Genomic DNA, 25,192 nt, shown 5'->3' on the forward strand with positions numbered 1-25,192 from the left:
TGTATTAGTTTCCTGCTGACGCTGGAACAGCTTACCACTACCTTAGTGGCTTAAAAGAGCACAAATGTATCTCCGTGCTGTAGAGGCGAGAAGTCCAAAAACATTTTCACCGGGCTAACCTCAGGGTGTTGCAGGGCTGCATTCCTCCTGGAGGCTCGGGGGAGAATCCGCTTCCTTGCCTTGTCCAGTTTCTAGAGCAGCGGTTCTCAACCTGTGGGTCGCGACCCCTTTGGAGGTCGAACGACCCTTTCACAGGGGTCGCCTAAGACCATCCTGCATATCAGATATTTACATTACGATTCATAACAGTAGCAACATTACAGTTATGAAGTAGCAACGAAAATAATTTATGGTTGGGTCACAACATGAGGAACTATATTTAAAGGCCAGAAGGTTGAGAACCGCTGTTCTAAAGGCTCATGGCCTTCCCTCCATCTTCAGAGCAGCAACATTGTCTCTGCTCTCTTTCCCTTCTGTACTCACATTGCCCTCTGATTCTCTTCTTCAGGCTCCCTCTTCCACTTTCAAGAACTCTTGTGATGGCATTGGGCCCAGATAACCCAGGATAACCTCCCTACGTGAAGGTCAGCATATTAGCAACCTTGATTCTCCTTCCTCATCACTAACATATCCTCAGGCCCCACAGAGTAGGATGTGGACAGCCTGGGAGGCCATTATTCAGCCTATCACACCTCAGAGGCAAGCTCTCCTCTTGCCCCGGCTTACATTATTCCACTGGGTTCCGGACACGGCAGGAGAAAAGACGACGGGCTCCCTTGGCACCACCCTGAATAAGGCTGAAGCATCCTGAGGAAGAGGCCCCCTCCAGCAACTACACAACCTGTACAGGAGCCAACAGCATCGATAAGTAGAGAGAGCTCTAAGTCACAGCTGCCAGAGAGCCTGAAATTCTAAAGTTTACCATTGAAGACTGGAGAGTTTTTGCAATTTGTGCTTTGTTCCCAAGTTAAGTAACCACCAGGGAGCAAGAACCCACCAGGGCTGAAGTGACATGGGCTCCAAGCTGAGAGACTGAGGCAAAGCAGAGACTATGGTGAACGAACCCCAGAGAGGAGCAGGATGGAGACAGGGCCCCAGCCTTCCTTCTTAAGGGCTTTACTTGGGAGAGAGGGAAACAGCTGGTACCCACCTGCATTGCATCTAGAGCAGGCGTGGGCAAACTTTTTGACTTGAGGGCCACAATGGGTTCTTAAACTGGACCGGAGGGCCGGAACAAAAGCATGGATGGAGTGTTTGTGTGAACTAATATAAATTCAAAGTAAACATCATTACATAAAAGCATATGGTCTTTTTTTTTTTTTTTTAGTTTTATTCATTTGCCCATGGCTGATCTAGAGCCATACAGGACAATTGCTTAGAGGTGATTTAATTGTTTAATAATGGTACCTTTTTGTTCTGTTCTCAACCAAACCTCTTGTGTTCTTCCCAGCAGAGGGGAAGGAACAATATATATTAAGCACCTAATTATTAACAGATCAGACCCTGAGCAGAGCTTTCTCTACTTTGCCTACAGGCATTGCTGAGAATGCAGACATAGGTCTCAAGAACCAACTGGTAACTAGGTTTCAAATTCTAGCAGTCAATCCTTTCACAGTTCTACCCCCTCACCGCCATGGGGGCCCGAAGGTAGAAAAGTAACAGGATAAACAAAGAGAGATTTTCGGGCCAACAATTTTGCACAATGCAAATAATTTTAACTTATTTTATTTATTTATTTTTATTATTGTCAACACTACTTTATTTAAAACAAATACCAGCCTATAACCATAGATAAGAAATACTTTTTTAAAAGTCTGCTGAGGCAGGTTTTTTGTTTGTTTGTTTGTTTGTTTGTTTGTTTGTTTTTTGTGTGTGTGTGTGTGTGTGTGTGTGTGTGTGTGTGTGTGTTTGCTTCCAAACTGTATGAATCCAGGCAGAAGTCCTTTTCCTCTGACATGAGGGGATGCTTTGCTGGAAAGGTTTGAAGATAACTGACTGTCAGAGCATCTGCTCACCCTCCTCGTCTGCCCAGCTGTGAGGCCCAGCATGTTAAAATCCTTGTCCACCTCTTGGCCCTATTGTTCCTCCCAGAGCCTCACACCGATAGCATTAGGAATGTCTGCAGAACTGGGCGCAGGTTGTGTATGACTGTTTAACTTCCTCTCAGAGTAAAGTACAGTATTTATGCTCATGGAGCCCTCAGGCCTGCTCTAGAAGTCTTCCTTTGTGACACTGGGGTTAGACTCAGTGGGGCAGTTCTCCTGGTCTTGGCTGGGCTCACTCATGGATCTGTGCTCAGTTGCCGGGTTGGCTGGGGGCTGGCTGGTCCAGGGGACTGGGGTTTGGACATCTTGGGGTCCATCATTCCGCCCACCACAGCAGCAATACCTCGATCCACCAGTGAGGGAGCTGGAGCAGTTGCAAGGGATGAGTGAGAACCTTACAGGGCATCCTGGCGCCAACTAGCTTGAGTTAGTCCTGCACATGCTGACCAGGGAGGATCTCCAGAGATATTTTAAGTAAAAAAAAGTGAAATGCTAAACAGTGCATATAATAAGATCCATTTGTATCTGTATACGCATAAACATACTTAGAGGATTTCTGGTTTGCCCAGAAGAAAGGATATACTAGTATATAGTTAATAAGGAGGCTAGGGTCTGGAAGGTGCCATCCACACTGCACCATTTGCATTTCACACCATGGAAAACAGCATATGAAATAACAGTAGTAAGTGTACTATCTGGTTTTGCTTGCCGTATAAGATAACATTTGTACAAACAAAGGAATACTGAAGCCTAAAAAGAGATGCAATAAAAAACTAATCCAAATCAATACCGTTTAAGCCCTGTTATATATATGGGGAGGCTGCTGAGCTCTGAGCTGAGTAAGATTTCTGAATGCCCAATGAAGACAGCGAATACATGGTTATTAATAATAGTAATGATAATGGCCTTCATTTGCTCCTGCAATGCAATTAGTTTCACAGTGGGGCATGATATACATCTGAGGACTAGCATTCGGTTTTCGCTCGCACCCCCAACTTAAAGGGGTCAGACAACAGTTTACATAAAAGGCCCATCCTGTGTTTTGTTTTGTGCCTTTATTTCATAACTCAACCTCTCCCAGAGCCCCAGCTGCTTCTTTTGATTAAATCAGTGGACAACTGTGTTAGCAGCCCCTTGGGACGCAGATGCTGCAGCCTGCGCACGCTTGAGAATTAATAAACAGCACAGCACAAATGGGCTACCCAGAGGGCACCTTAAAATATGTGCATCTCCCCCCAATACACTGTCAGGGACACATGAGGGTCCCTGCGGGCTTGACTGGGGGAGGTGAATGGAGAGCATGTGAAAGAGAGGGCAGGACCAACCTCCTCTTCATCCTGAGCAATCTCAAACTCAGCCCCTTTGTGGGAGGGAGGGCGACTGAGAAGGACACAGATCAGAGCTCAGGGCATTTTCAGGGGAAGAGTGGGAGGGAGAGGGAGGAGGGAGGTGGAGGGAAAACAGATAGAAAGAGGAGGCGGGAGACCCGTAAACTCTGGAACCGTCTATTCATCCATCACCTTCCCCAGCCTCGGGAAGGCAAAGGCGCCAGGAATAGCAAGGTCGAAAGAGATGATCACAGATAAAGGAGAAAAGATGAGAAGTGGAAAATAAACTGGGGGCGAAGCTGTAAAGAGGTTGCTGCTGCTGATACAGACACTGGCACTGTTGCCAAGGCAGGAAGACAAGGACCACTGTCCTCCTAGACCCCTGGCCCCCATCACCCATCACAGGAAGCGTTTTAGAGCCACTGTGCTTCCAAGTTCTTCCAGCTCTACACACAGGGGCCGGCCACCTCAGGGACCAGGGCCGACACCTTCTGGCTTCTTTAGCAGTTTGTGCATCTCAGCTGCGGCATCTGGACACTGATTTGGGACACACAGACAGGGGCAGAGGTGAATCCAGCCTGGGAGGCATTGGCGTGGACATGGGGCAGGACGGTGTCACTCACCTGCAGCTCATAATGCAAGGAGAAATGGCCATGGACCCCAACGCTGCTCTAGCATCTTTACCATCGATGTTATTACCCAGCATTCCCAGAGTGAGCCTGTGGAGGACCCGCGTCCTGGTCCTTCTCATTCCAGACTCTGCAGACGGTGCAATGTGACCCAGCCTTCCTTGTATCTTGTACCTTTGGTTCCTAATACCGAAGTCCCCATATATTTGCCAAATAACAAAATTTAAAAAATTCGTAACACTGCATCTGGGATCTAAACTTACTTATATAAAATTTAAAGTTCAAGCTTTAAGTTACCCCTACCAGTAAGTTTCTGTAGAAAAAGACCAACATCCCCCCCGGTGTGTGGGGATCGAGGTCTCTCTCTGTTCTGTATGTGCCAGAGCCAGCCCTGAAGGTTGCCTGACAACTCCCGTTCCCAGTCCCCTCCCCGCCTGCCTGCCTCTGCTCTACAAGTTGTAAAAGCTAAGATCTAGATCACCTAACCTCCCTTGCAACTAGGCGTGACCATGAGATACCATTGTGATCAATGACATGTGGGCAAAAGTCTCTGAGAGGGAGAGCCCTTCTAGGATAAAATGGCAATGCCTCCACAGGAGAAGGCTTTTTGCTCATCACCGTTTGCCTTTCTCTTCTATGTTCTCCCTCTGTGGAATGCAGAGATGATGCCTGGAGGTGCAGCAGCCTTCTTGTGATGTGAAGACAAAGCCACTTATTAAACATGGCAGAGGAGAAAGGCAGATCCTGTGAGGGCTTCAGCTGTTTTGGACAGACAACTTGGAACTGCTTGTCACAAGAGAAAAACTAACCTCTATCACTTTAATTCCTTGTTAGTTGAACCCTCCCTAATTTGAAGTCGACCTACATAAAACAGTAGGTAAAGGCCAATAATGATTGTAATAAAATAGAACTGTAATAAAATGAGTGTAATAAAATTATACACATATATACATATACATTACTTTCAGTTATCCAATTTATTCCGTTTTAAATTATCCAGTGAGATCTAGTATGTAAAATTGTTTTTAAATTTTAAAGTATTGCCTTGGTTGGGGTAGCTCAGTTAGTTGCACCAAAAGATTGCCAGTTCCATTTCTGGTCAGGGCACGTGCCTGGGTTGGGGGCTCGGTATCCAGTAGAGGGTGTACAGGAGGTAGCCAATTGATGTTTCGCTCTCACATGGATGTTTTTCTCTCCTTCCCTCTCCTTTTCCCCCTCTCTAAAAATCAATAAAATATATGTTTAAAATATCATTAAATAAATAAATAACGTTTAAAGAATTGTTGATGTTATATAAGATTGCTCACTCCTAAAAGCCTTTGAAACTTCAAAATTAGTGAAAACAAAAATAAATGTTTCTGAACCTTTGTGAAAAATCCTAGTCCAATGGGGACTCACAAAAATAAAAAGTCGGAAAAGCCCTGCTGAAAGCAAGATTCCAGCAATCCTGCTTGTCTCGCACTTGAGTCCCCTAATTACTGGGCAGTAAAAGGCCTTATGAAATGGAACTCAGTCACAGAACCCCACGGAGCCCAGGTAAACTGATACAGTGCAGAGCTGGACGTGGACTGGGACATGAAAGAAAACAAAGGGACAAGTCTGACAGCCTGAGCACCATGTGAGGGTGGTCCCACCTATCTGCTGCTTTGCTGATTTTGGATTCTGCACCAGACGATGCTATAAATAAAGTCAGAAATAAATATTCCGTCAGCGCATCCCTTGTTCTTGCAGCCTGTGTGTGTTCAGCTGCAGAGCAGTCCTGGCCTCCCTTCAGCTCTCATTATCCTAATGGCTCTGCCATAAAAGTGGCAAAAAAGACTGCTCCTGTGACCCCACTTGTCTGTGCCCACATCACAGGAGCGGCCAATCTGTCTGATTCCATGTCTTGGCAGGAAAAGTTTAGAAGGAAATAACAACGGGCCTGAGCACTGTCTTACCAAGCATGTCGTTGCCCACCATGGGGACATCACAGCCTCTCCATCTTCCTCCTCACCCCCCTCCAGCCGGTGCTAAGTGTCCCGCTGGGCCAATGTGTTAGCAGCCAAGAAAACCAAACAGCTGCTCTGGGAACCAAGACTAGCAATGGGACTCGGTAGAATTAAGAGAGAATTAATGAAAGGAAGTGACTCCTATTGACTGGTCACTATTTACTGACTGAGTGAGAGCTAAAATGTTCCAAGCACAGTAGCGAGTAAACATGGTTGTCTGTCTGGACGCCATAAAATCTGCACGTGGGAACGTGAACCTGCAGCACGGGCTCTGGGTAACATAAGTAACTAAAGCCAGCCATGGCCGCGAATCTGCACTGGCCTGCTCCTGTATCTCCGAGGTGCTTTAAAACTAAATGGATGTGTGCATCGCATTTCTGTGTGTTCACAGTGTGTTTACCAAATGAAGCGAGCCATTTTCAATGTCTGTTTTTAAAATGGTTCTCACAGAAATGCTTGGTGAGAGCCTGTGGATGATATGCTACCCACGGGAGCCTGTACTCACCAGCTCAACAGAAAGAGACAAACATTCCCCTCTGTAGGCTCATATCAAACGAGGACGAGGATGTGCACTGCATGTGTCCGTTATCCTCTCCCAGAGCATCCACATGAGCATCACCCTGCACTGCCCCACACGGGGATGTGCACTGCATGTGTCCGTTATCCTCTCCCAGAGCATCCACATGAGCATCACCCTGCACTGCCCCACACGGGGCCCGGGATCCCCTCCGTGAACCTCGGCCCCAGAGCTCCCGAAGCTCCCACAGAGGCTATTACCTGTGTCAGAGCTGCCTGGGCAGCACACACCTTTCCCGCACTGCTGAATTTTCCTGCTGCATGGAAGCCAGTCCCACCCTCTGCACATTTGCAATAATGAGGATTTTCTGAAGTGCGTGTGTGTGTCAAGGCTGTCTGCAAAGATTCCTGCTTTCTCAGCTTTATAACTTTCACTGTCACCCACATTTCTTCCTTATCACTGAGCCAGAGGCCTGTGTCTTTTTTTTCTTTTTGTATAATTCCATTTCTTCCTTTCAAAAAGCAAAAAAAGAATCATATGGGACAAGAAAGACAAATGGTGCCGTTTTCTCATGGACACACACATTAGTGTTTTCACAAGTCCTGTCTTAAACTCTGAACGTATGGCCTGTGTCCACTGGGAAAAGGGGCACAGATATGTACTGCTGGGCAGTGGCTGGGCTCTGGGCCAGAGGCACCTGTCTCTTGCCATGTGGGCCTCTCCATAGGGCAGCTCCCAAAAGGCAGCCAATAAATGGTCTTGTTTAATACAGCTGCCCCGCCGACCGAGACCAGTCAGGCTGCAAGTAAGAGAAACAATCTTCTATTTTATCCTTATTTTTGGTCTCCTTATTATAGTGATTTCACCTTCACCTTAATACAAAACTATTTGACTTTTCATTTTTACCTAAGAAATGCAAGTACATGCATTAAAATTTTTATGTTAAAAAAAAAAATCAATGAAATCTAAAGTTGGGGTGCAACAATTCAATGATAATGAATGCTATGTAATAAAGTTATTTGTATTTAGGATAGCCCTGGACAAAAATGGTATTACAATAGATTCTTAAAAACTATAATAAATTGGATACGAAGTCATTTTAGAGTCAAATAAACATATGGCTGTGCCCTTTAAGACAAGCAACATTCTTTCTATAATAATAGGAATGGTTATCACATATCTGGATCTTTTTGTCAACAACCAAAAGTTGGCCAAAGGCTGTGTGAGGGTCCCAAAAAGGAAAGGGCAAACATGAGAAAGACCTACGTCGCTGATCCAGGGACAGCAGCTCAGGTGGGCAAAGGCAAAGTTAATGGACCAGAAGTCCCTGCAAACAGCCTGTCCTCAACAGATCCTAAATGGGCCAGGATGAAGGGAGTGAAGGAGAATGTGAAGCCATTGTGAACCAGGTCTTTTTTTTGTGTGCAGAAACACACATGGTGGTCCGGAAAGATCATTTAAAAACCGTCTCCATTCAGTTTCAGCTACAGAGTCCTCAGCCAGCCACCAGAACTGCTTTTGATGGAGTCTAGCCATTTTCTTCACATCATGAGCTCTGCTCCCTGTTATGTCATAGTGTAGATGTATGGTCTGGGCAACACCCAGAACTTTCCTCCTGTGGGAATAAACAGTCCTTTCCAGGGTCTAATGCAATTGTGACACTTCACTTCCGCTCTGTCACACAATTGCTTTGTGCAGTTTCACTTGGCCACTGCTGGATCCATGCATGATTCCCCAAATACCTAGACTGACTGGTTTGTATCAGACACATTGTTAAGTCCCAGAGCAAGCATGTCGAACTCGCGGCCCACAATGAATATTTTTGTGGCCCAGCCAATATAATAGTATGTAAGAAACATTGAATAAAAATTTCATAACTTAATTTTTACAGTATCCCGTTACACATAATCCTATATAATAAAAGGCTAATATGCAAATCAACCGAACAGCAGAACAATCTGTTGCCATGACACACACTGACAACCAGGGGACAGATGCTCAACGCAGGAGCTGTCCCCTGGTGGTCAGTGCACTCCCACAGGGGGAGTGCTGCTCAGCCAGAAGCCGGGCTCACGGCTGGCGTGTGCAGCAGTGGTGGCAGGAGCCTCTCCTGCCTCTGCAGCAGCGCTAAGGATGTCCCGACTGCCAGCAGGGCTTCCAGACTGCGAGAGGGAGCAGGCTGGGCTGAGGGACCCCCGAGTGCACGAATTTCATGCACCAGGCCTCTAGTTATTAATAACGAACTACAAAGTTGACTAATGACTGATTACTATAATCATGTTGCATTAATTTCCCTTGCATGCCTTACAAGCAGGCGCACCATTTCTCTCCACTAATACTAGCAGCGAATATTTTAGCAGCCGTTTGCCATGTCATTAATCTTGGACTAACTTGTTTGGTGTGTGGAACAGGAAGTATTTCGCTTTCAGAGAACAAGAAAAATAGGTTTATTTGCATTATACTTATTAATTTGTGCAGTTATTCAATGTCTGGTAAGTTAATGTTCAAGAAAAAATATTTTTATTAAAATGTTCTATTATTTTATGTTAACGATTACTCATTTATTTCAGCCCTTTGTATCCCGCATGTCTCTATCGAAATAAACCTATGTTTTTATGAAAATTGAAGCTTTCGTTTCTAGGCGGCCCACATGAACTAAACCTTATTTGGCCATGGTAGCCTTTGAGTTTGACATGCTTGTCCTAGAGCAAAGGAACGAGTAAGGCTGTCATGACCCAGGCTCTTAGGGAGATTACAGTTTCTGCTGGAACTTTCGGGGCCTTTGATACTGTGTCAAAGGAAAGATTAACAAACAGACCAGCTCTGCTCTGAGGTCTCAGAGGTGAGCTAATGCAGGTGCTTTTACACTGCAACCTGGAATATGAGTGAAGTAGCCAGGTAGGGAGATGGAGCACGAAGGAAGGGAAGTGCTATGTTGGGAGAACTAAATACTAGCATCACTGGAGTAAAAAAGCAAGGAAATGGGGCATTTAGGAGACTTAGTGACACCTCCATGCAAAGGCAGAAGTGGTGAGGGAGAAAGAGGAGGCAAGAATGATGGACCTGGACACAAGGCAGGGCAACTTTCTGAGAGGGAGACACCAAGCTGTTTGGGTGGGAAAGATGCTGAGTCCAACTTTAGAGACACTGAGCTGGAAGCACCTGGAAGACAGCCAAGTGGAGAGGAACAGAAAGTTGGGTTAAGGATGTGTAGGACTCCCTTAGCAGGGATGTGTACAAACCTGGGGATCTTGGCACAGAGTGTAACTGGAGCCATGAGATGGATGAACTTGCCCAGGGAGAAGGTGTACAATGAAAGAGAACCCGAGAAACCCAACACTGAATTCGCAGGCAGAGTGTGTTGGTTAGAAGTCAAGGGAGGAAAGGACTCGAGTGCAGCAGCCCTGGAGGAGTGGGGCCTAGAATCAGCATTTTTAATAAGTTCCCCAGTGGTCCCACCAGTGGGCAGATCACCTTGGAGAAACACTCCAATTTGCATATAGCTTAGATTACCGTAGGTAGACTCTAAATTAATGCTTGTTGAACAAACTTGTTTTTTAATAACAATATATATTGGCAATCTCTCATCGTTGTATATATTCTTTATTCTTTCATTCTTTTAATCACTGTGTAGTACTCCATCAAATGGATAAACCACAATTTAATCTAGCTACTGTTTATGGACATTCAACTTACTGCTTTTCCTTCTCCTTTTTTTCCTATTATAAACAATGTAACAATGAACATCTGCCTATTCTTCCATAGGTTTATCTTATTATTAGTGTAAGAGCTTTATATACAATCAATATTTAGCCCTTTGTCATACATAGTCATATTTTTCCTTAGCTTTTTGTCTTTGAAGTTTATTGTGTTTTTGTAACTTCATGTTTTTGCCCCGTGTTAGTTTGGGGTGTTTCTTAACATTTATATAGCCAAATGTATTCATTTTTCCCTTTGTAACTTCTTGGGTTTGTGGATCTCTTAAAAAGGACAGCTGCCCCCTAACATCACTGGGTCTTTAAAGGATCAACCATTGTATGCCCTGTCACTCCTTGGATCAATGGTACCTGTCACTTGGACGGAAAGGTTACTTCTGTCCAGGTGAGTGGCAACAGAGCAGGCTATCTGGTTATTCAGGGTTACCATGTGACAACAGCAGTAGTCAGCATGTGGGTCGTCATTGACTGCAATACTTCAACAAGCCATTCACATATTTTTTATTTGATAACAACATAATAAACTACCCAGGGACATTACTGATGTTCCCCATAGATGAACATTTGCCTTTGAAACTAATACCTTGTTATTTCAGAGCTTAAGGGCACTAGAAAATGAGTATGGCAACCTTGAACAAGAGTAAATCCCATGATCCACTTCCAGAAGAACAAATTTTATGAATAATATTCACACTTTAGGGAAGTAATAACTGTTTACAAGATGCACTGCACTATACTGTAAAAATGTTATAAAATAATTACATGGAGTAAGTCATATAAGTACTTAAAAGACTTTATTATATGCTTATGTCTAACTGAAATCCATGTAAACAGTCACATTAAACACATTCTTTATGCATTATACTTGAAAATATAAAATACAAAACCAATTCCAGTATTTCTCATATTAAACCTTTCTTTGATTGTTTTAGCTTTCTTTGACATCATAATAAAATGAAAAAGAGAAGTACACAAACAGAAAAGTCTTAGGTAATATTTTTAAACCCTTTACTTTACCTACCGTTATTTAATATTTCCAAGATAATTCTGCCATACAGGATCAAATGCATTGCGCTCAAAAATGTGCGCTCACCAGCCCTCTGCAAAGAGGGGGCTGCTGGCAGCACAGCTCTACAAAGTCCTCTAGGCCTCCTGTCTCTGAGGCCGCTCAGTCACAAGCTGACTGAAGGTTATGGTGATTCACACAGGACTAGATGTTCGAAGAGAAAGTTACGACGGGGGATGGTCCTCCCCTCGGATGCTTCGGTACTTAGCCATATCTTCCGGAAAGACTTTAGAAAGCTCTTGAATCAACAGGCTTTTAAATTTCTAAGAAGAAAAATGTACACTGTCAAAACATCTTTGTTTGTGACCCATCACCCAAGTTAAAGACTACCCCCACCCCTAAAGCCCTCTGAACGAACAGAATCTGCTTTGCCCTCACGCAAACCCATGTTCCAGTGCTGCCTGCTCATTGCCCACGGATGCCCACGGATGCAATACTTGGTGAGCCAGCTGCAAAAAACACTTGCAACTATGTTACAGGTACATTAAGAACTACCTGAAAGAGAAATTCACTTTTCAAATACAACTTCTTCCCTCCTAATTCAAAATGAAAGCAGGCCACCCTATAGGGAGCCAGCCACACAGGTTGAAATGATTTTTGCACACAGCACACGTAACAGGAATCTTCAAATAATACTTAATTAAGCAATTAATGATTTGAACCACATCATACTCACTGTGTGCAAATAGCTCAATCAAAGCTTTCAGAGCACCTGGAAACCTGTCTACACCAAATGCCATGGTTTCCTGACCCTTATCGGCTGAACATTCGTTGTACGCCAGTCTTAAAGGCAGCAAAGCACCTATCAGCACCTCAAAATCTTTCTTATAAGCTACACTAAGAAGAAGCTGTATGGATATAAACAAAGATGTAATACACAAGTAAGAATACTCTCAAAGGAGACTGCACTCCAACAGGATAGTAAACACGCACTGCGCAAAGGAAGCCACGGAACGGCACAGTGACATTCACAGGTCTCACACAGAATGAGGCCAAGCGACAACAGAGGCAAACTGAAGATAAATCACACAGTCCCCGTGCAGTACCACCAACAGGAAACCTCTGCATCACCCACAGAAGCGTGGTGGGACCGAGCAGAACACATCTGGACCACACCCTGTCCATATAGAGGAGATTTCGGCTTGACGATGCAACTCACTCACACAGCAGTCCAAAGACTCACTACTGATTAACGTTGTTCAATGCCCCAAGGGTGACACTGAGTTCAACAGCAACTCAGTCCCAAGCTGACAAAATAGAAATGAAGACACATTAACAGTCACAGCAAAGCCACCTCCAGGCACGCTGCCTATCATCAGTACAGATACCCTGGGGGGACACTGGGAAGCCCTGGGACCTCACACGTGACGCCTGTCACTGTCATCCTGAGTGTCTCTCTGCTTGCTCCTCACACTGTCTGACCCTAAGAGGTCACAACAGAAACGGAAACAATGCGGCTGGGCCAGAATCAGGAATGGGGATGGAGAGGCAGAGGGCTCACTGTATGAGGCCAACAGAAACGGGAAACCAGAAAAGGGGTGGCACCATCCAATTAGAGGAAAAAACAAACCACACAGCCTCCAATTTGGGACCATATTTGAGTGAATTTAAGTAAGAAAAAACAACATGTTTCCTGCTGTAGATGCCTCATCACAGCAAAGGAACAGAGCAGGTTCTCTGTGGAGAACTCTGTGACAGGGGATATGGTTTAAGTCTGGAGTCTGAAGCTGGAGACCAGCACCCACGAAGAAAAACAGAATGAGGATTCAAGATTCCTCCAAACCAAAGAACCACAATTACCGGAAAAGGCCCAACAGAAGGCATCACTGATATTTAACTTTGTTTACTACCTGGCATACAATTCAGAAATCTCAATTGTGTAATGTAATAAAACAGGTGATGTTTTACCAAGTACGGAAAAGAACGACAGTCTATTAGCCAAATTTGCTTTTTAAGGCTTTATGTCCTGGCGTTTTCTGTTTACAGGAGCCTTACCTTCATCGTATCGATCTTCCCTTTAACTTGTTCATTTTTCGCCAGAGCTCTTTCCAGGCACTCTTTGGTGTAGAGTTGTGGGTTTCGACCTTGATCTATATATCTGGAAACAGGAAACATGTAATTAACACTCTCTTGGCTGATATCTATTCTGTTTTCTTATGGGGGAAAAAAAAATTAGTTGTATATAACTTCACACGGCCTGTTCAGAAGAAACGCTGTCCAGGAACCAGGTACGTTAGGATTCCTTCATTTATACAAGGATAGATGATGTGCTCTCATATCACTTGTAATAACATGAACAACTCATAAAATCAAGTAATGATCACTTAATAACCTGGCAAGCTCCACAGCCACACCACTTCAAACGTGCAGCATCCATGCCTCCCAAAGGCTTCATGGCCATTACCATCTGATCCTCACAACCTGCGAGGTTAGGAAGCTCTTGATGAGAGAGAACTAAAAGTGGGCCACGGCTTCAGGCCCAGCAACATGGGGGAGCCAGGGAGAGCCCTCCAAGATACAGCCTACTCTCCAGGTCCCCGTCCCCTTGGGGATCCTCTGTGGAGGGAGCTTGGGCTGCTGGAAGAAGAAGGGGGGAGAGCTGCAAGTGGATAGCCGGGCCCTGCTCACCCCAAGATTACTTTAAAAACTGTTCCACTCTTTCAGTTCCATTAAATAACCTCAGTAACTTGAATCTAACAGAGAGAGGGATTCTCTCCAATAATTTAACAGTATAAAACTGTTTCTTGAAATTTTCAACACTTGTCTCCAAAATGTATTCATTATCCCAAAGATTTCACTAAGCATACTGCCTAGACAAATATGCACATTTTATCAGCTGTACGCCACCTGCCTACTTCTGTACCCTGAAGACCTTCATATCACTCAATTAAATCGAGTTATTCATTACAAAGAAACAAAAATTACCACCACCACATTGCCAAGTCCGATTTATGTATTTTAATGCTTCAGTTAAAAAAAAAATCTCTTCAGATCAAAGGCACTGTTAAGTTTCTGTTAATGGCATAAAAACTGGACTCTAATCATGGCAGACAGCAAAAATTAACAAATCACAAGTTCTAGAAATTCCATTGTACTGCAATGTTTTTTGAAATGATGGAATGAAGGAAGCAGAATTATGGCTAATTCTAAACAAAATCCATCCATTTCCAGAGAAAAAAAACCTTACAGATTCAAGTGTCCTAAATAGACAACCATTCAACAGCAATATTATTCAGATTGGGCCCCACTTCTGCCAACACACCACCCTGTGAGGTCAGGAAGTGCTGGACAGAAGGGCCCAGACTTACATCTTTATCTTTGTTACAGACACAATGTGTCTGCCAAGTATGTGAAGGCCACCGTGAGCCTGGAAACTCCTTCTACTTCATGCAAAAATGACTAACAGTTTGCATCACTGCTTATTAGAGGCCAGAGGCCACCCATTCCCAATACCCCAAGTGAGTCTCCCCTGCCCCTCTGCCCACCGGCTGGGGCTGGGACTGTGGCTTAGCTGGCTGAGGCCCCACTCCCCCTGTCCTTTAGCAACCTCTCCCCATCATCTTACTCTCATTTGTCCTCTTTAATGACTCAAGTAGTTACTGGCATCTGTCAATACACACATCCCGCACACTCATGACCAGAAGAGCACTAATGAGGAAGGCAAAGCAGCCTCCAGCTTCCCACACTCCACACGCCGGCATCACCACCGAGAGTCCAGAGCTTAACACGTGTGCATGACCTTCACCCACCTGACGCCAGAGAGCTCACTGGGGCTGAGAAAACATGACTCCATGGCCAAAAGGCAAGGACGGAGCCAAGCCTGTGAAAACTGCAGCCTGAGTGTCCTATCTTTGTGGACAGCTGCTGAGTCTCTAACTTCTGGGGATGTAAAATAACAACAGCTCTTCCTTTACTGTTCAAGGAAATTGGTGGTTTACATTTGCAGTTATACCACAAAAAGGGCTAGCATGCTTCTGTAGATCAGAGCCAGTTTCAGGAGGAAGAAGCTGTCAGGAAAACAGCACTGGCTGAGGAAGGACAAGTCCAGGATTTTACTCTTAACTCTGACTAGTAAATAGCCCCCTGTAGTTACTTATCAGTTCCTTCACCAGTGAAATCAGGGGTGTGATAACCAAACCAGTGTGATAAAGCTTGGATTAAAAAAAGTAAGAAGTGCCGAAACCGGTTTGGCTCAGTGGATAGAGCGTCGGCCTGCGGACTCAAGGGTCCCGGGTTCGATTCCGGTCAAGGGCATGTACCTGGGTTGCGGGCACATCCCCAGTAGGAGATGTGCAGGAGGCAGCTGATCGATGTTTCTCTCTCATCGATGTTTCTAGCTCTCTATCTCTCTCCCTTCCTCTCTGTAAAAAAATCAATAAAATATATTTTAAAAAAAAAAAGTAAGAAGTTTATTTCCTGGATGCATTCTCTGGGCCATGACTGTGGTAGGCACATATAAACTCCTATAGAAAACCGTGAACTGCCTTCCCAAACTTACTTGGCCTAAGAAACTTTTTTTTCAACAGAGTGTGTGTGTGTGTGTGTGTGTGTGTATATATCTCCACCTCCCAGAAGTAGCAGTCCCAGGGCAGTATCAGAGATACTAGACCAGATTACTTTTCAGGTTGTTTCTGGCTATAATTTTTTAAAAATACAACCCACTTAAGACTTTCTACTTTTTTTTCCTCTTTTTTTTTTTTAAAGTTAAAAAGGAAAGTTATATGGCTGTCCTTCTAACTAAGCAAAACTTTGAGGGTCTATGATGTTTTTCCTATTTCATACGCCTCTATTCACAAGTAACTCTTTTCCAACAATATTGAGATTTTTAATTTTTTATTTTTTTTAAATATATTTTATTGATTTTTGACAGAGAGGAAGGGAGAGGGATGGAGAGTTAGAAACATCAATGAGAGAGAAACATCAATCAGCTGCCTCCTACACACTCCCCACTGGGGATGTGCCCGCAACCAAGGTACATGCCCTTGACCGGAATCGAACCCGGAACCCTTGAGTCCAAAGGCCGATGCTCTATCCACTGAGCCAAACCGGTTAGGGCAATATTGAGATTTTTAAATTGCTAATCCCATCAGAACAGGAAACTCCATGTGGGCAGGTGTATTTGCCTATTTTCTTCACTGGCATATCTCCAGGCACCTAGGCTGTGCCTACAACATGGCGACAGGCACTAAAACACCGGTGACTGAAGCAATCATTACACTACAATTAAACAAGAATTATACTTGAATGAATATCAGAAATGGTACTTACTCAAAAACTTCTAAAGGTACAGTAATATCATGAAGCTGCTGTCTGCACTTATCAATATCCTGTAAGCCGGTCACAATAAAATTCCTGGGGGAAAAGGCAAAAATGGGGGCATTTGGTTAGCTCTCCATGACACCATGGGCACCACCCACAAAAGTGCTCGTTCCACATGCAGGGGTCACACGCAGCTCATAACTTTTTGGTTACCTACAGAATTCCAAGGAAGGATTTGGAATTACAGACTATCCTCAGATCTTTGTTGATTTGCTTCCTAAACTGGCAATTGCCAATACCGGGGGGCAGGAACCAATCCCCTAGAGAATCTAATGAAAAACATGCACCTTCTCTCAAAAACAATCACCGTGATGCGCATGCGATTTTGTCTGTGGGTTTCAGAGAACACATGGGGTTGTGGGCTCCAGCTTAAGAACCCATCCTCCAGGTCTGGGGGGAGGAATGCCATCACCACCTGGCTGAATTTTAGTTCCCCTGGTGGGGAGCCCTCCTACGTCACTGTCACGGGGCTAGTCCCACAGCGCTGGGCATGTAACACAGGGTTGCAGTCATGTCTGTATGCCTATCCTCCCTATAACGCTGGGAGCTCTGCTCCAGAGCATTCTCTTCGCGTGTTTGCCTCGGTCCATGCCAGGGCCTAACGCTATGGCCAGCACAACGCTGTTGCCAAAAAATATTACTTAGTAAACGGTCTGCGGCCTTTCTCACGCCCCCACCCCCACCCCGCCTTCAATTCCTCCACAGGCAGGCCTCTGCAGCAGGTGGTGTCAGAGCGAAGCCCGCCTCCCCTCTGCAGAGAGGCAGGCTCCGAATTCCCCAGAGTCCAGGAGGAAACCCTGGGAGTCACCAGTGCGCAGGGAGAGGCTGAGATAATGAAGCGTGACTCCCTCGCCTGTGGCACCAGTACAGACACTGTATTGTCCGGCACGATAACGTCTCCGCATGGGCCCTCCAGGTCCCAGCGAGGCCGAACGGGGAGGAGGCGGGCGGGCAACCGGCGGCAGCTGCGGCCCGCCCTAGCGCACAGCCCGGAGCGGGGGGAGTCCGGGAGGGACCAGGCCCAGAGGAAACAGGGAGAGAGGACGAGGCTCTCCGCCCGGCCCTCGCTCTCCGCCCCCCGCTCCCGGCTCTCGGATCCCGGTTCCCCATCCCCGGCCCCCCATTCCGGCTCCCCGAGCGGACGCCGCCCGGCCGGCCCCGGGAAACGCCGGCGGACTCGGGCCGCCACTTACAGTTTCTGGTTGAGCCCGGCCTGGCTGCTGGGCTGGAAGTCGCTGACGATGATGCCGAGCTGCCGGATGTTCTCCACGAACTTCTCCAGATGCTCCTCCAGGTGGTCGAACTTCTCCGCCATGGCCCCACGGTCCGCCGCAACACCACTCGCGTCGTCCGGCTCCGCCGCTTCCTGCTTCCGCCCGAGCCCACCGCCACTTCCGTTTCCTCTAGGGGCGGGAGGAGGGGGCTGGGTCTGGATCCCGGAGCGCCTCGGGGCGGGGGGGCGGGCTTTATCTAGGCCCCGCCCCAGAAGCCCTAAGCGGCACCGGTGAGCGGACAGCCAGGTGTCAGTCCTCAGGACTCCCCAGCGAGCTGCAAGGGCCACAAAGGGTCTGTGGTGAGGAGCGCCAGACCCCGCTCTGCTTCCACTGGCCCTGATCAAGTTCCCTTGTCCCTGAGCCTCTGTTCACGTCAGGAAATCAGGAAAATGAGACCTGACAGTTACCTGAGGTTATTTTGAAAGTTTGGAAGATATGGAAAAGTTTCTAGGAAACTACCAAAAATTAACTTAAGAAATACTAGGAAGTCAGAATAGACCCTAACCTTTCAATAAACTGGTCAGTGGGCAAATTCGCTTTTAAAGAAATGAAAGGCATCAATCTCTGACAGCTTCTTGCATTAGACTGTCTAAACAAACGAACACATCCCAGCTCATTTTTAAAGGGTTGTATAACTTTGATAGGAAAAATCAGATAACAAGATGGGGAGAAGGAAGTAAAGAAAACACAGTCCAATCTTCCTTCTGAGAGTGGGTGGGAAAAAAAATCCTAAATAAAACATAAGCAAATTGAATCAACTATCATGTGTCAGGTACCTATTGTTTATAGCAAACCTCCCTACAACTTAGTGGCTTAAAACAACCACCATCCTCCTATTTGCTCCCAAATCTGTAATGTGGGCTGTGCATGGCATTCACAGCTCCTTGTCACTTCGGTGGAGGTGGCCTCACTGGGGCTAGAGGTTCTGCTTTCAAGGTGGCTGGCTCACTTGGCTGCCATGTTGATAGTGGATGCCAGCTGGGAGCTCAGCTGACCTGTAGACGAAAGACCAGGGTCCCCCTCCATGTTAATCTCTCTGCAGGCTTTTGGGGGTTTCTCACCTCATCGTGGCTGGATTCCAGAAGCACATAGCTCAAGAGAAGCAGGCAGAAGCTGTACTGCCTTTTATGGCCTAGCCTTAGAAGTCCCATCATGTCACTTCTACCAGAGCCTTGGCACATTTAGATTTCCGGAGAGGGAACCTAAACCCAACCTGTCCATGGAAGAAGCAAATCACATTGTTGGAAGAACAGGTAACATGGAAAATCTTATTGAAGCCATTTTCAGATAATACAACCTGTCACACTTCATATTGCAAAGAATAACAATGATCTACCGGCCTTTTCCTAGGACTGCACAAATGGTTAAACATCTTCAAATCTTTTCTATAACTAAGTCCATGAAAGAGTTTGGAAGAAAAATACCCCCGGTAGATTTAAAAAGTAGACATTTGATAAAATGCAACCTAAATTCATGATTAATTAAAAAAAGAAACCTCTGAGAAAATTAAGAATAGAAAGAAACGTCCTGAATCTAATAAAGGATAAATAGTAAACTCTTGCAGAAGGCAGCAGACTTAATGATGAAACTGTCACCCCAACTATTCAGTATTACTTTACACTGGAGTTCCAGTCAGCTTAGAGACAGTCATGGAAGTAAGTAGCACGTGGCTATTCCTTATGTCCTTGCTATTGTCTGCCCTTATTTTGACATTGAATCTCCTGAATTGTCATTAAAATTTATTTTTCATACCTAAGCTTCCCCATTATATTTTAGACATTTTGAGAACAGGAATCTAAACTTAAATATCCCTCAGAGTCCCAAGTATATGCCAACTAGCTCAATAAATGATTTTTTATTATTTAAAGGCTACAGGAAAAGGAGACAAAGGAAAAAACAAAAAGAAACCAAACGCCTACTTTTCCACTATGAATGTAACTCCTCGGGAAGTTATTCTTGTATGTGGGGATAGAATCTGGCAGCAACTTGCTTTCCGAATAATTAAGAGAAATGGGTTCTTCTGCAGTTTTTTTTTAAATTGTTTTATTGCTTAAAGTATTACAAAGAGTATTACATATGTCTCCTTTTTTTCCCGCCCTTGACAATCCCCTGGCCTCCCCTACCCCCCAGTGTCTTATGTCCATTGATTATGCTTACATGCATGCATATAAGTCCTTTGGTTGATCTCTTACCCCCCCCCCCCCCCGCCCTGCAACCCTCCCCGGCCTTCCCACTGTAGTTTGACAGTCTGTTCGAGGCTGCTCTGCCTCTGTATCTATTTTTGTTCAAAAGTTTATAATGGTCTTTATTATCCACAAATGAGTGGGATCATGTGGTATTTTTCCTTCATTGACTGGCTTATTTCACTTAGCATAATGCTCTCCAGTTCCATCCATGCTGTTGCAAATGGTAAGAATTCCTTCTTTTTTACAGCAGCATAGTATTCCATCATGTAGAAGTACCACAGTTTTCTAATCCATTCATCTACTGATGGGCACTTAGGCTGTTTCTAGATCTTAGCTATGGTGAATTGTGCTGCTATGAACATAGGGGTGCATATATCATTTCTGATTGGTGTTTCTGTTTTCTTGGGATATATTCCTAGAAGTGGGATCACTGGGTCAAATGGGAGTTCCATTTTTAGTTTTTTGAGGAAACTCCATACTGTCTTCCATAGTGGCTGCACCAGTCTGCATTCCCACCGGCAGTGCACGAGTGTTCCTTTTCTTCTGCAGTTTTGACTGATGGCTCATCTGCAGTGCCTCTTTCCTATGTTTTTTGTTTGTTGTTTCACCATTTACTGAGTTGTTTCTCTCTACTCCTGTACTTGCCTGTATCACCTGCAAGAGCCAGTTTCTGACAGAAGTGGAGATATCTGCACTGCTGCTTTTGCTTGCCTAATAACAGTCATCCTGGTCTGTTACGCTACCCTTGTATTAATTCCCTGGGGCTGCTGCAAGAAATGTCACAGACTAGGTGGCCTTAACCAACAGAAATGTATTCTCTCACACGTCTGGAGGCCAGAAGTCTGAGTTCAAGGTGTTGGCAGGGTTGGTTCCTTCTGAGACTACGGCAGAATCTGTTCCAGGCCTCTCCCTTGGCTTCTGGGGGTTTGATGGAAATCTTCGGGGTTCCTTGGCTTGTGAAAGCATCACCCTGATCTCTGCCTGCATGCCCTCATGGCCTTCTCCCCACCTGTCTGTCTCAGAATTTTCCCCTTTCCCCCAGTCATTTTGGATTAGAGCCCGCCCTGATGATCTGATTTTAATTCGATCATATCTACAAAGACCCTATTTCCAAAAAAGGTCACATTCTGAGGTACTGGAAGTTAGGATTCCAACATATCTTTTTTCCAGGACACAATTCAACCTTCCTCTTCTGTTCAGAAACACTAGCCCCAGCTCTACGTTGTGACTGCGATATTCGATATTAGTGTCAGGTCATAATGAGTGCAATTATGGTATCAGTACCTACATTTCAGCTCCAATTTTCGTTTCTATAAACTTTCTACTTCCCCTTGCCTCTTATTTGCATTGGCTAGAGAGAGAACAGAAATTGAGGTTTTAAAGTCTGACTTTTGAAACCATCCCAAATGGAGCCATTGAGATCCACTGAATACACAGGACTTTAAAAGCATTTCTAAAGCACTTATCTCACAGTTGTCCAAAATTATTGCTCCATTGACTATTCTCTATTGAAACAAAAGGCATTCAAAACCCACTGAAATCTACATTTGAAATTCACCCTTTGCCTCCTCAAACATCTAAGTAGTGACTGTTTTCCCTTAACATCCTAAATACTGTTGCTTTGTTTGCAAGAACCATTTTAAAATTTTAACACCCCAGGCTCCAAATGTAAATGAAATTAGGCTGAAAAATTCCAGCAAGTCAGGTGTACCTGGTAGGATGCTGCATGCAGAAAGCCCTCTGAGCTCCGCTGACTGTGGAGCTGGCTGCCTTCTTTTCCCTCTGTCAACATGATCTGCCGCTGGGAAATTTCCTTACTGCTAAATCTTTGTGACCTTGGAATCTGGAGGCTGGTTTTGGGTGGTGTGTGTGTTTTCATTCACATTATTGTTGCTCCATCAGCACTCATGGCCCTTTGTGATGCCATTTGGAGCATCTTTTTGCCATTCATTCTAATTTATTCTGAGAACTAGATTCAGCTTAATTTTTTTTTAATGCAGCTATCCTGCCAAGAGGGCAAAACAGCTGGTTTCTGCTTTTCACTTTGTGGATTTTCAGCACATTAGCCATTCTAGCAGAGGGAAGATGTGTAACTCTGTTGTTTTAATGATAGTGATGATGATGATGATGATGATCATGATCATGATCATGATCATACTGATGACAATAGCAATTTATATAGATTTTCTTATTTATTCTTCATAACCCTAAGAGAAAGCTACTATAATTTGCACCATGGATGGTCAGCTATGGGCCAAAAAATTTCCCTAAATAGACAATTGGGAGGCAGAATAATTCTAGCTGGTAGAGGATGCTGATATTGTTTTTTTCCCCAAGAGCCACACTGACACATGAATGTTCAAATAAATTAGATTCACTACTCATTCTAGTAGGTTCACATATCAATGAGAGGGCATGACTTATGCAACAAAAATTATAAATTGTGTCTTGTTTTTACATTATTAAGTACTAAGAAACAGTAAGATTTTCCTTCATTTTCTTTTACATACAACATTTGTGGTTCTACCTTGGAATTCTGGGTAATGAAAGTGTAACAGTATTTTAAAAACTACAAAATGAGATTACACTTATAAAGCCTACAGATTGGCAAGTGAACCAATCAGGTAATAGAAGTGTGCAGTTGACTTTCACTATCAAATTTCTATGAAAAGTTTGTCATAAATTCAAGAGAGGACATGGAAAATCACAGAAATGGAATAAGAAAAGATATCTAACTCTTTCGACAATTATACATCCAGACACACAAACACAGACATATAAACTTTTTAGACTTCATAACTATTTTCACCCTACGAGTTCCTTCAGCACACTGCTTAAGTCCTGATACCACATAGTTTTCTGTAAAAATTAATGACCTTCAGCTGAAGTCTAAGTCTGTCTTAAACACTCCAAAGAGAAATGAGGTGCTCCAGTATGCTCTTCTATTTGTGATGATCCAGAAAACAACATCTTACCTTGCAGAAAATCAGCACACACATGGACCTGGGACACCTGCTTCTGGTTCTGACCAAGAAAGACAGATAATCAGGACCCTACCCAGCAAAGAGCACCTGAAATAAGCAAAATGAAGCAGATTTTGTCATAAAACTAAGTAAAAATCTATTAAGACTCTCCAGTATGAAAGATGGAAACTAAGAAGGGACACAATCAAGGTCTACACAACTTTGAACAGACATGCTTGTTAGTGCCTAGGACACAAGAACTAGTGTTAATCTCCTTAACCTTCTAGCAAATGGTTTTACTTGTGCTAGTTCAGGTCCTCTGGAGTCAGATCCCAAGATGGGATTAAATATGTAAGGAAGTTTTAGGGAAACTGTTAGATAAAATGGGGAAGAAATCAGAAATATGTAGAAGAACTATCAGACCAAGATGTAGGTCTGACCCCAAGAGCAGGAGAAAAGGGAGGAAGCAGGGAGGGAAAGAGAAGAAGGGAGAAGGAAAGAAAGGGGGAAAGAAGGAAGGAAGGAAGGAAGGAAGGAAGGAAGGAAGGAAGGAAGGAAGGAAGGAAGGAAGGAAGGAAAGCTAGATGCATTAGAGACTTCAGTGCATTTCTAAGGAGAGTTCAGTAAGACCTCTACAGAGTCCTCAAACCCAAATCCCTCATCAGCAAGTCCCAGGTCTCTCGGGATAAATAAGCTTTAGCCTCCCTGCTTTATTCAGTCGTTGGCTGGAAGCAGCCCACTGGAGTACTAGTAAAAGCTGCCATAGATCTCAGAGTGGAGCATCACAGCCCTTGGTCAATTACAGGCCCTGTAATCAGAGATTTGAGAGATATATTTCCATGAGCACCACATTAGGACAAATAACAATCATAATAATGGCCATCTGTTGATAGCCAAGTATTGCACTAGATATTTTATTATATTAAACATAATTGTCAAAACAACCTTCCAGGATAGGTATGGTTAGTCCCCAATTTCAATGTGGCAATCGAAGCTTAAATGGGTAGGTGCTCTGCCAAGACCACACAACTGGTTGGTGCAGAGGTAAAATTGCATCCTGGTCCACTGAACTTCAAAGTCCATATTCTTACCTCCACAAACAAATGAGAGGACTTTTGCTTCTACAGTAATAAATACTGAATATATTAAGCTTGTTAAGCCAAAAGGTTGAATATTTTAAAAATATAAACAAATGGTGTATGTGTTGTACATAATTCATAAGTGATGTGCTTTGAGACATATACCATCACACCTTCACACCAATGACGCATCATTGCACTGAACCCTCAATGATCCCAAATGGTATTCCTTATGTTCTTCTGACTGTCTAAAAATGGAATTTAGGCCCAGCCAGTGTGGATCTGTGGTTGAGAATTGAACCATGAACCAGGAAATTGCAGTTCAATTCCAGGTCAGGGCACATGCCTGGGAAGCAGGCTGCATCCCCAGTAGGGGGCATGCATGAGGCAGCCAATCAATGATTCTCTCTAACCACTGATGTTTCTCTCTCTCTCTCTCTCTCTCTCTCTCTCTCTCTCTCTCTCTCTCCTTCTCCCTTCCACTCTCTGAAATCATATTTAAAAAATAAGTAAAATAAAATAAAAACAATTTAGGTATGGCCAGGAAGAAACAAAGCCCCAGCACATCTTTGATATATGACTTGTGCCACGTTTTGATTTACCTTGGACATCAGTTTTCTCCCCCCCTGGAAATAAAAGGAGCATCTATCAATGTGTAAGACTTCAGAATAGCAATTGGACTGTGGAAGGTGTTTGACAAATCTGGATCCCTCTATTGGCTTAAATGCAACATGCACAAAACCAACCTTAACTTCTTGTAACATAAACTGGCTCTTTCTTCTAAAAATGCATTGATTATATCATTCCTCAACCTAAAATCTTCTGTCATCTTCCAATTGTTTACAGCAGGGATTTTTAAATCTACTCTCTGCATTACCCTATTCACATGCCCCACATACTTGATCCATTACAAGACCCCAGTTATATGGGTGGGGCCAGAGGGGATCAGGTGTTTGTGCCCCTGGAAGAGCCGTGAGACCTCTGAGGAGTAGAACATGTAGTCTGGAAATATTCATCCTCTAGGAAGTTAGGCTTCAGCCCTCATCTTCCCTTTTAGAGTTCCCAGTCCTCAGCATGAACTC

The 25,192-nt window shown here is 44.3% G+C and overlaps 1 protein-coding gene across 3 annotated transcripts in view; it reads right to left on the reverse strand.

The window, feature by feature from the left end:
* The window catches only part of MED10 (mediator complex subunit 10), a 57,295-nt gene extending 39,282 nt beyond the window's left edge, over positions 1-18,013 (reverse strand). The window contains exons 1-4 of one of the 3 annotated variants that reach the window (XM_059694673.1): positions 17,802-18,008; positions 16,558-16,641; positions 13,285-13,387; positions 11,001-11,552 (exon numbers count right to left, since the gene is read on the reverse strand). In XM_059694673.1, coding sequence (XP_059550656.1) covers positions 11,454-11,552; positions 13,285-13,387; positions 16,558-16,641; positions 17,802-17,923 — 408 coding nt within the window. In that variant the 5' untranslated portion in view covers positions 17,924-18,008 and the 3' untranslated portion in view covers positions 11,001-11,453. Of the gene's footprint in view, positions 1-11,000; positions 11,553-13,284; positions 13,388-16,557; positions 16,642-17,801 lie in introns of those variants that run through there. The other 2 variants (XM_059694674.1, XM_059694671.1) reach the window with 2 other exon arrangements.
* Between the last annotated feature and the right edge of the window lie 7,179 nt (positions 18,014-25,192).

This window comes from Myotis daubentonii, chromosome 4, assembly GCF_963259705.1.
Source record: "Myotis daubentonii chromosome 4, mMyoDau2.1, whole genome shotgun sequence".
In the NCBI taxonomy this organism is placed as follows: domain Eukaryota; kingdom Metazoa; phylum Chordata; class Mammalia; order Chiroptera; family Vespertilionidae; genus Myotis; species Myotis daubentonii.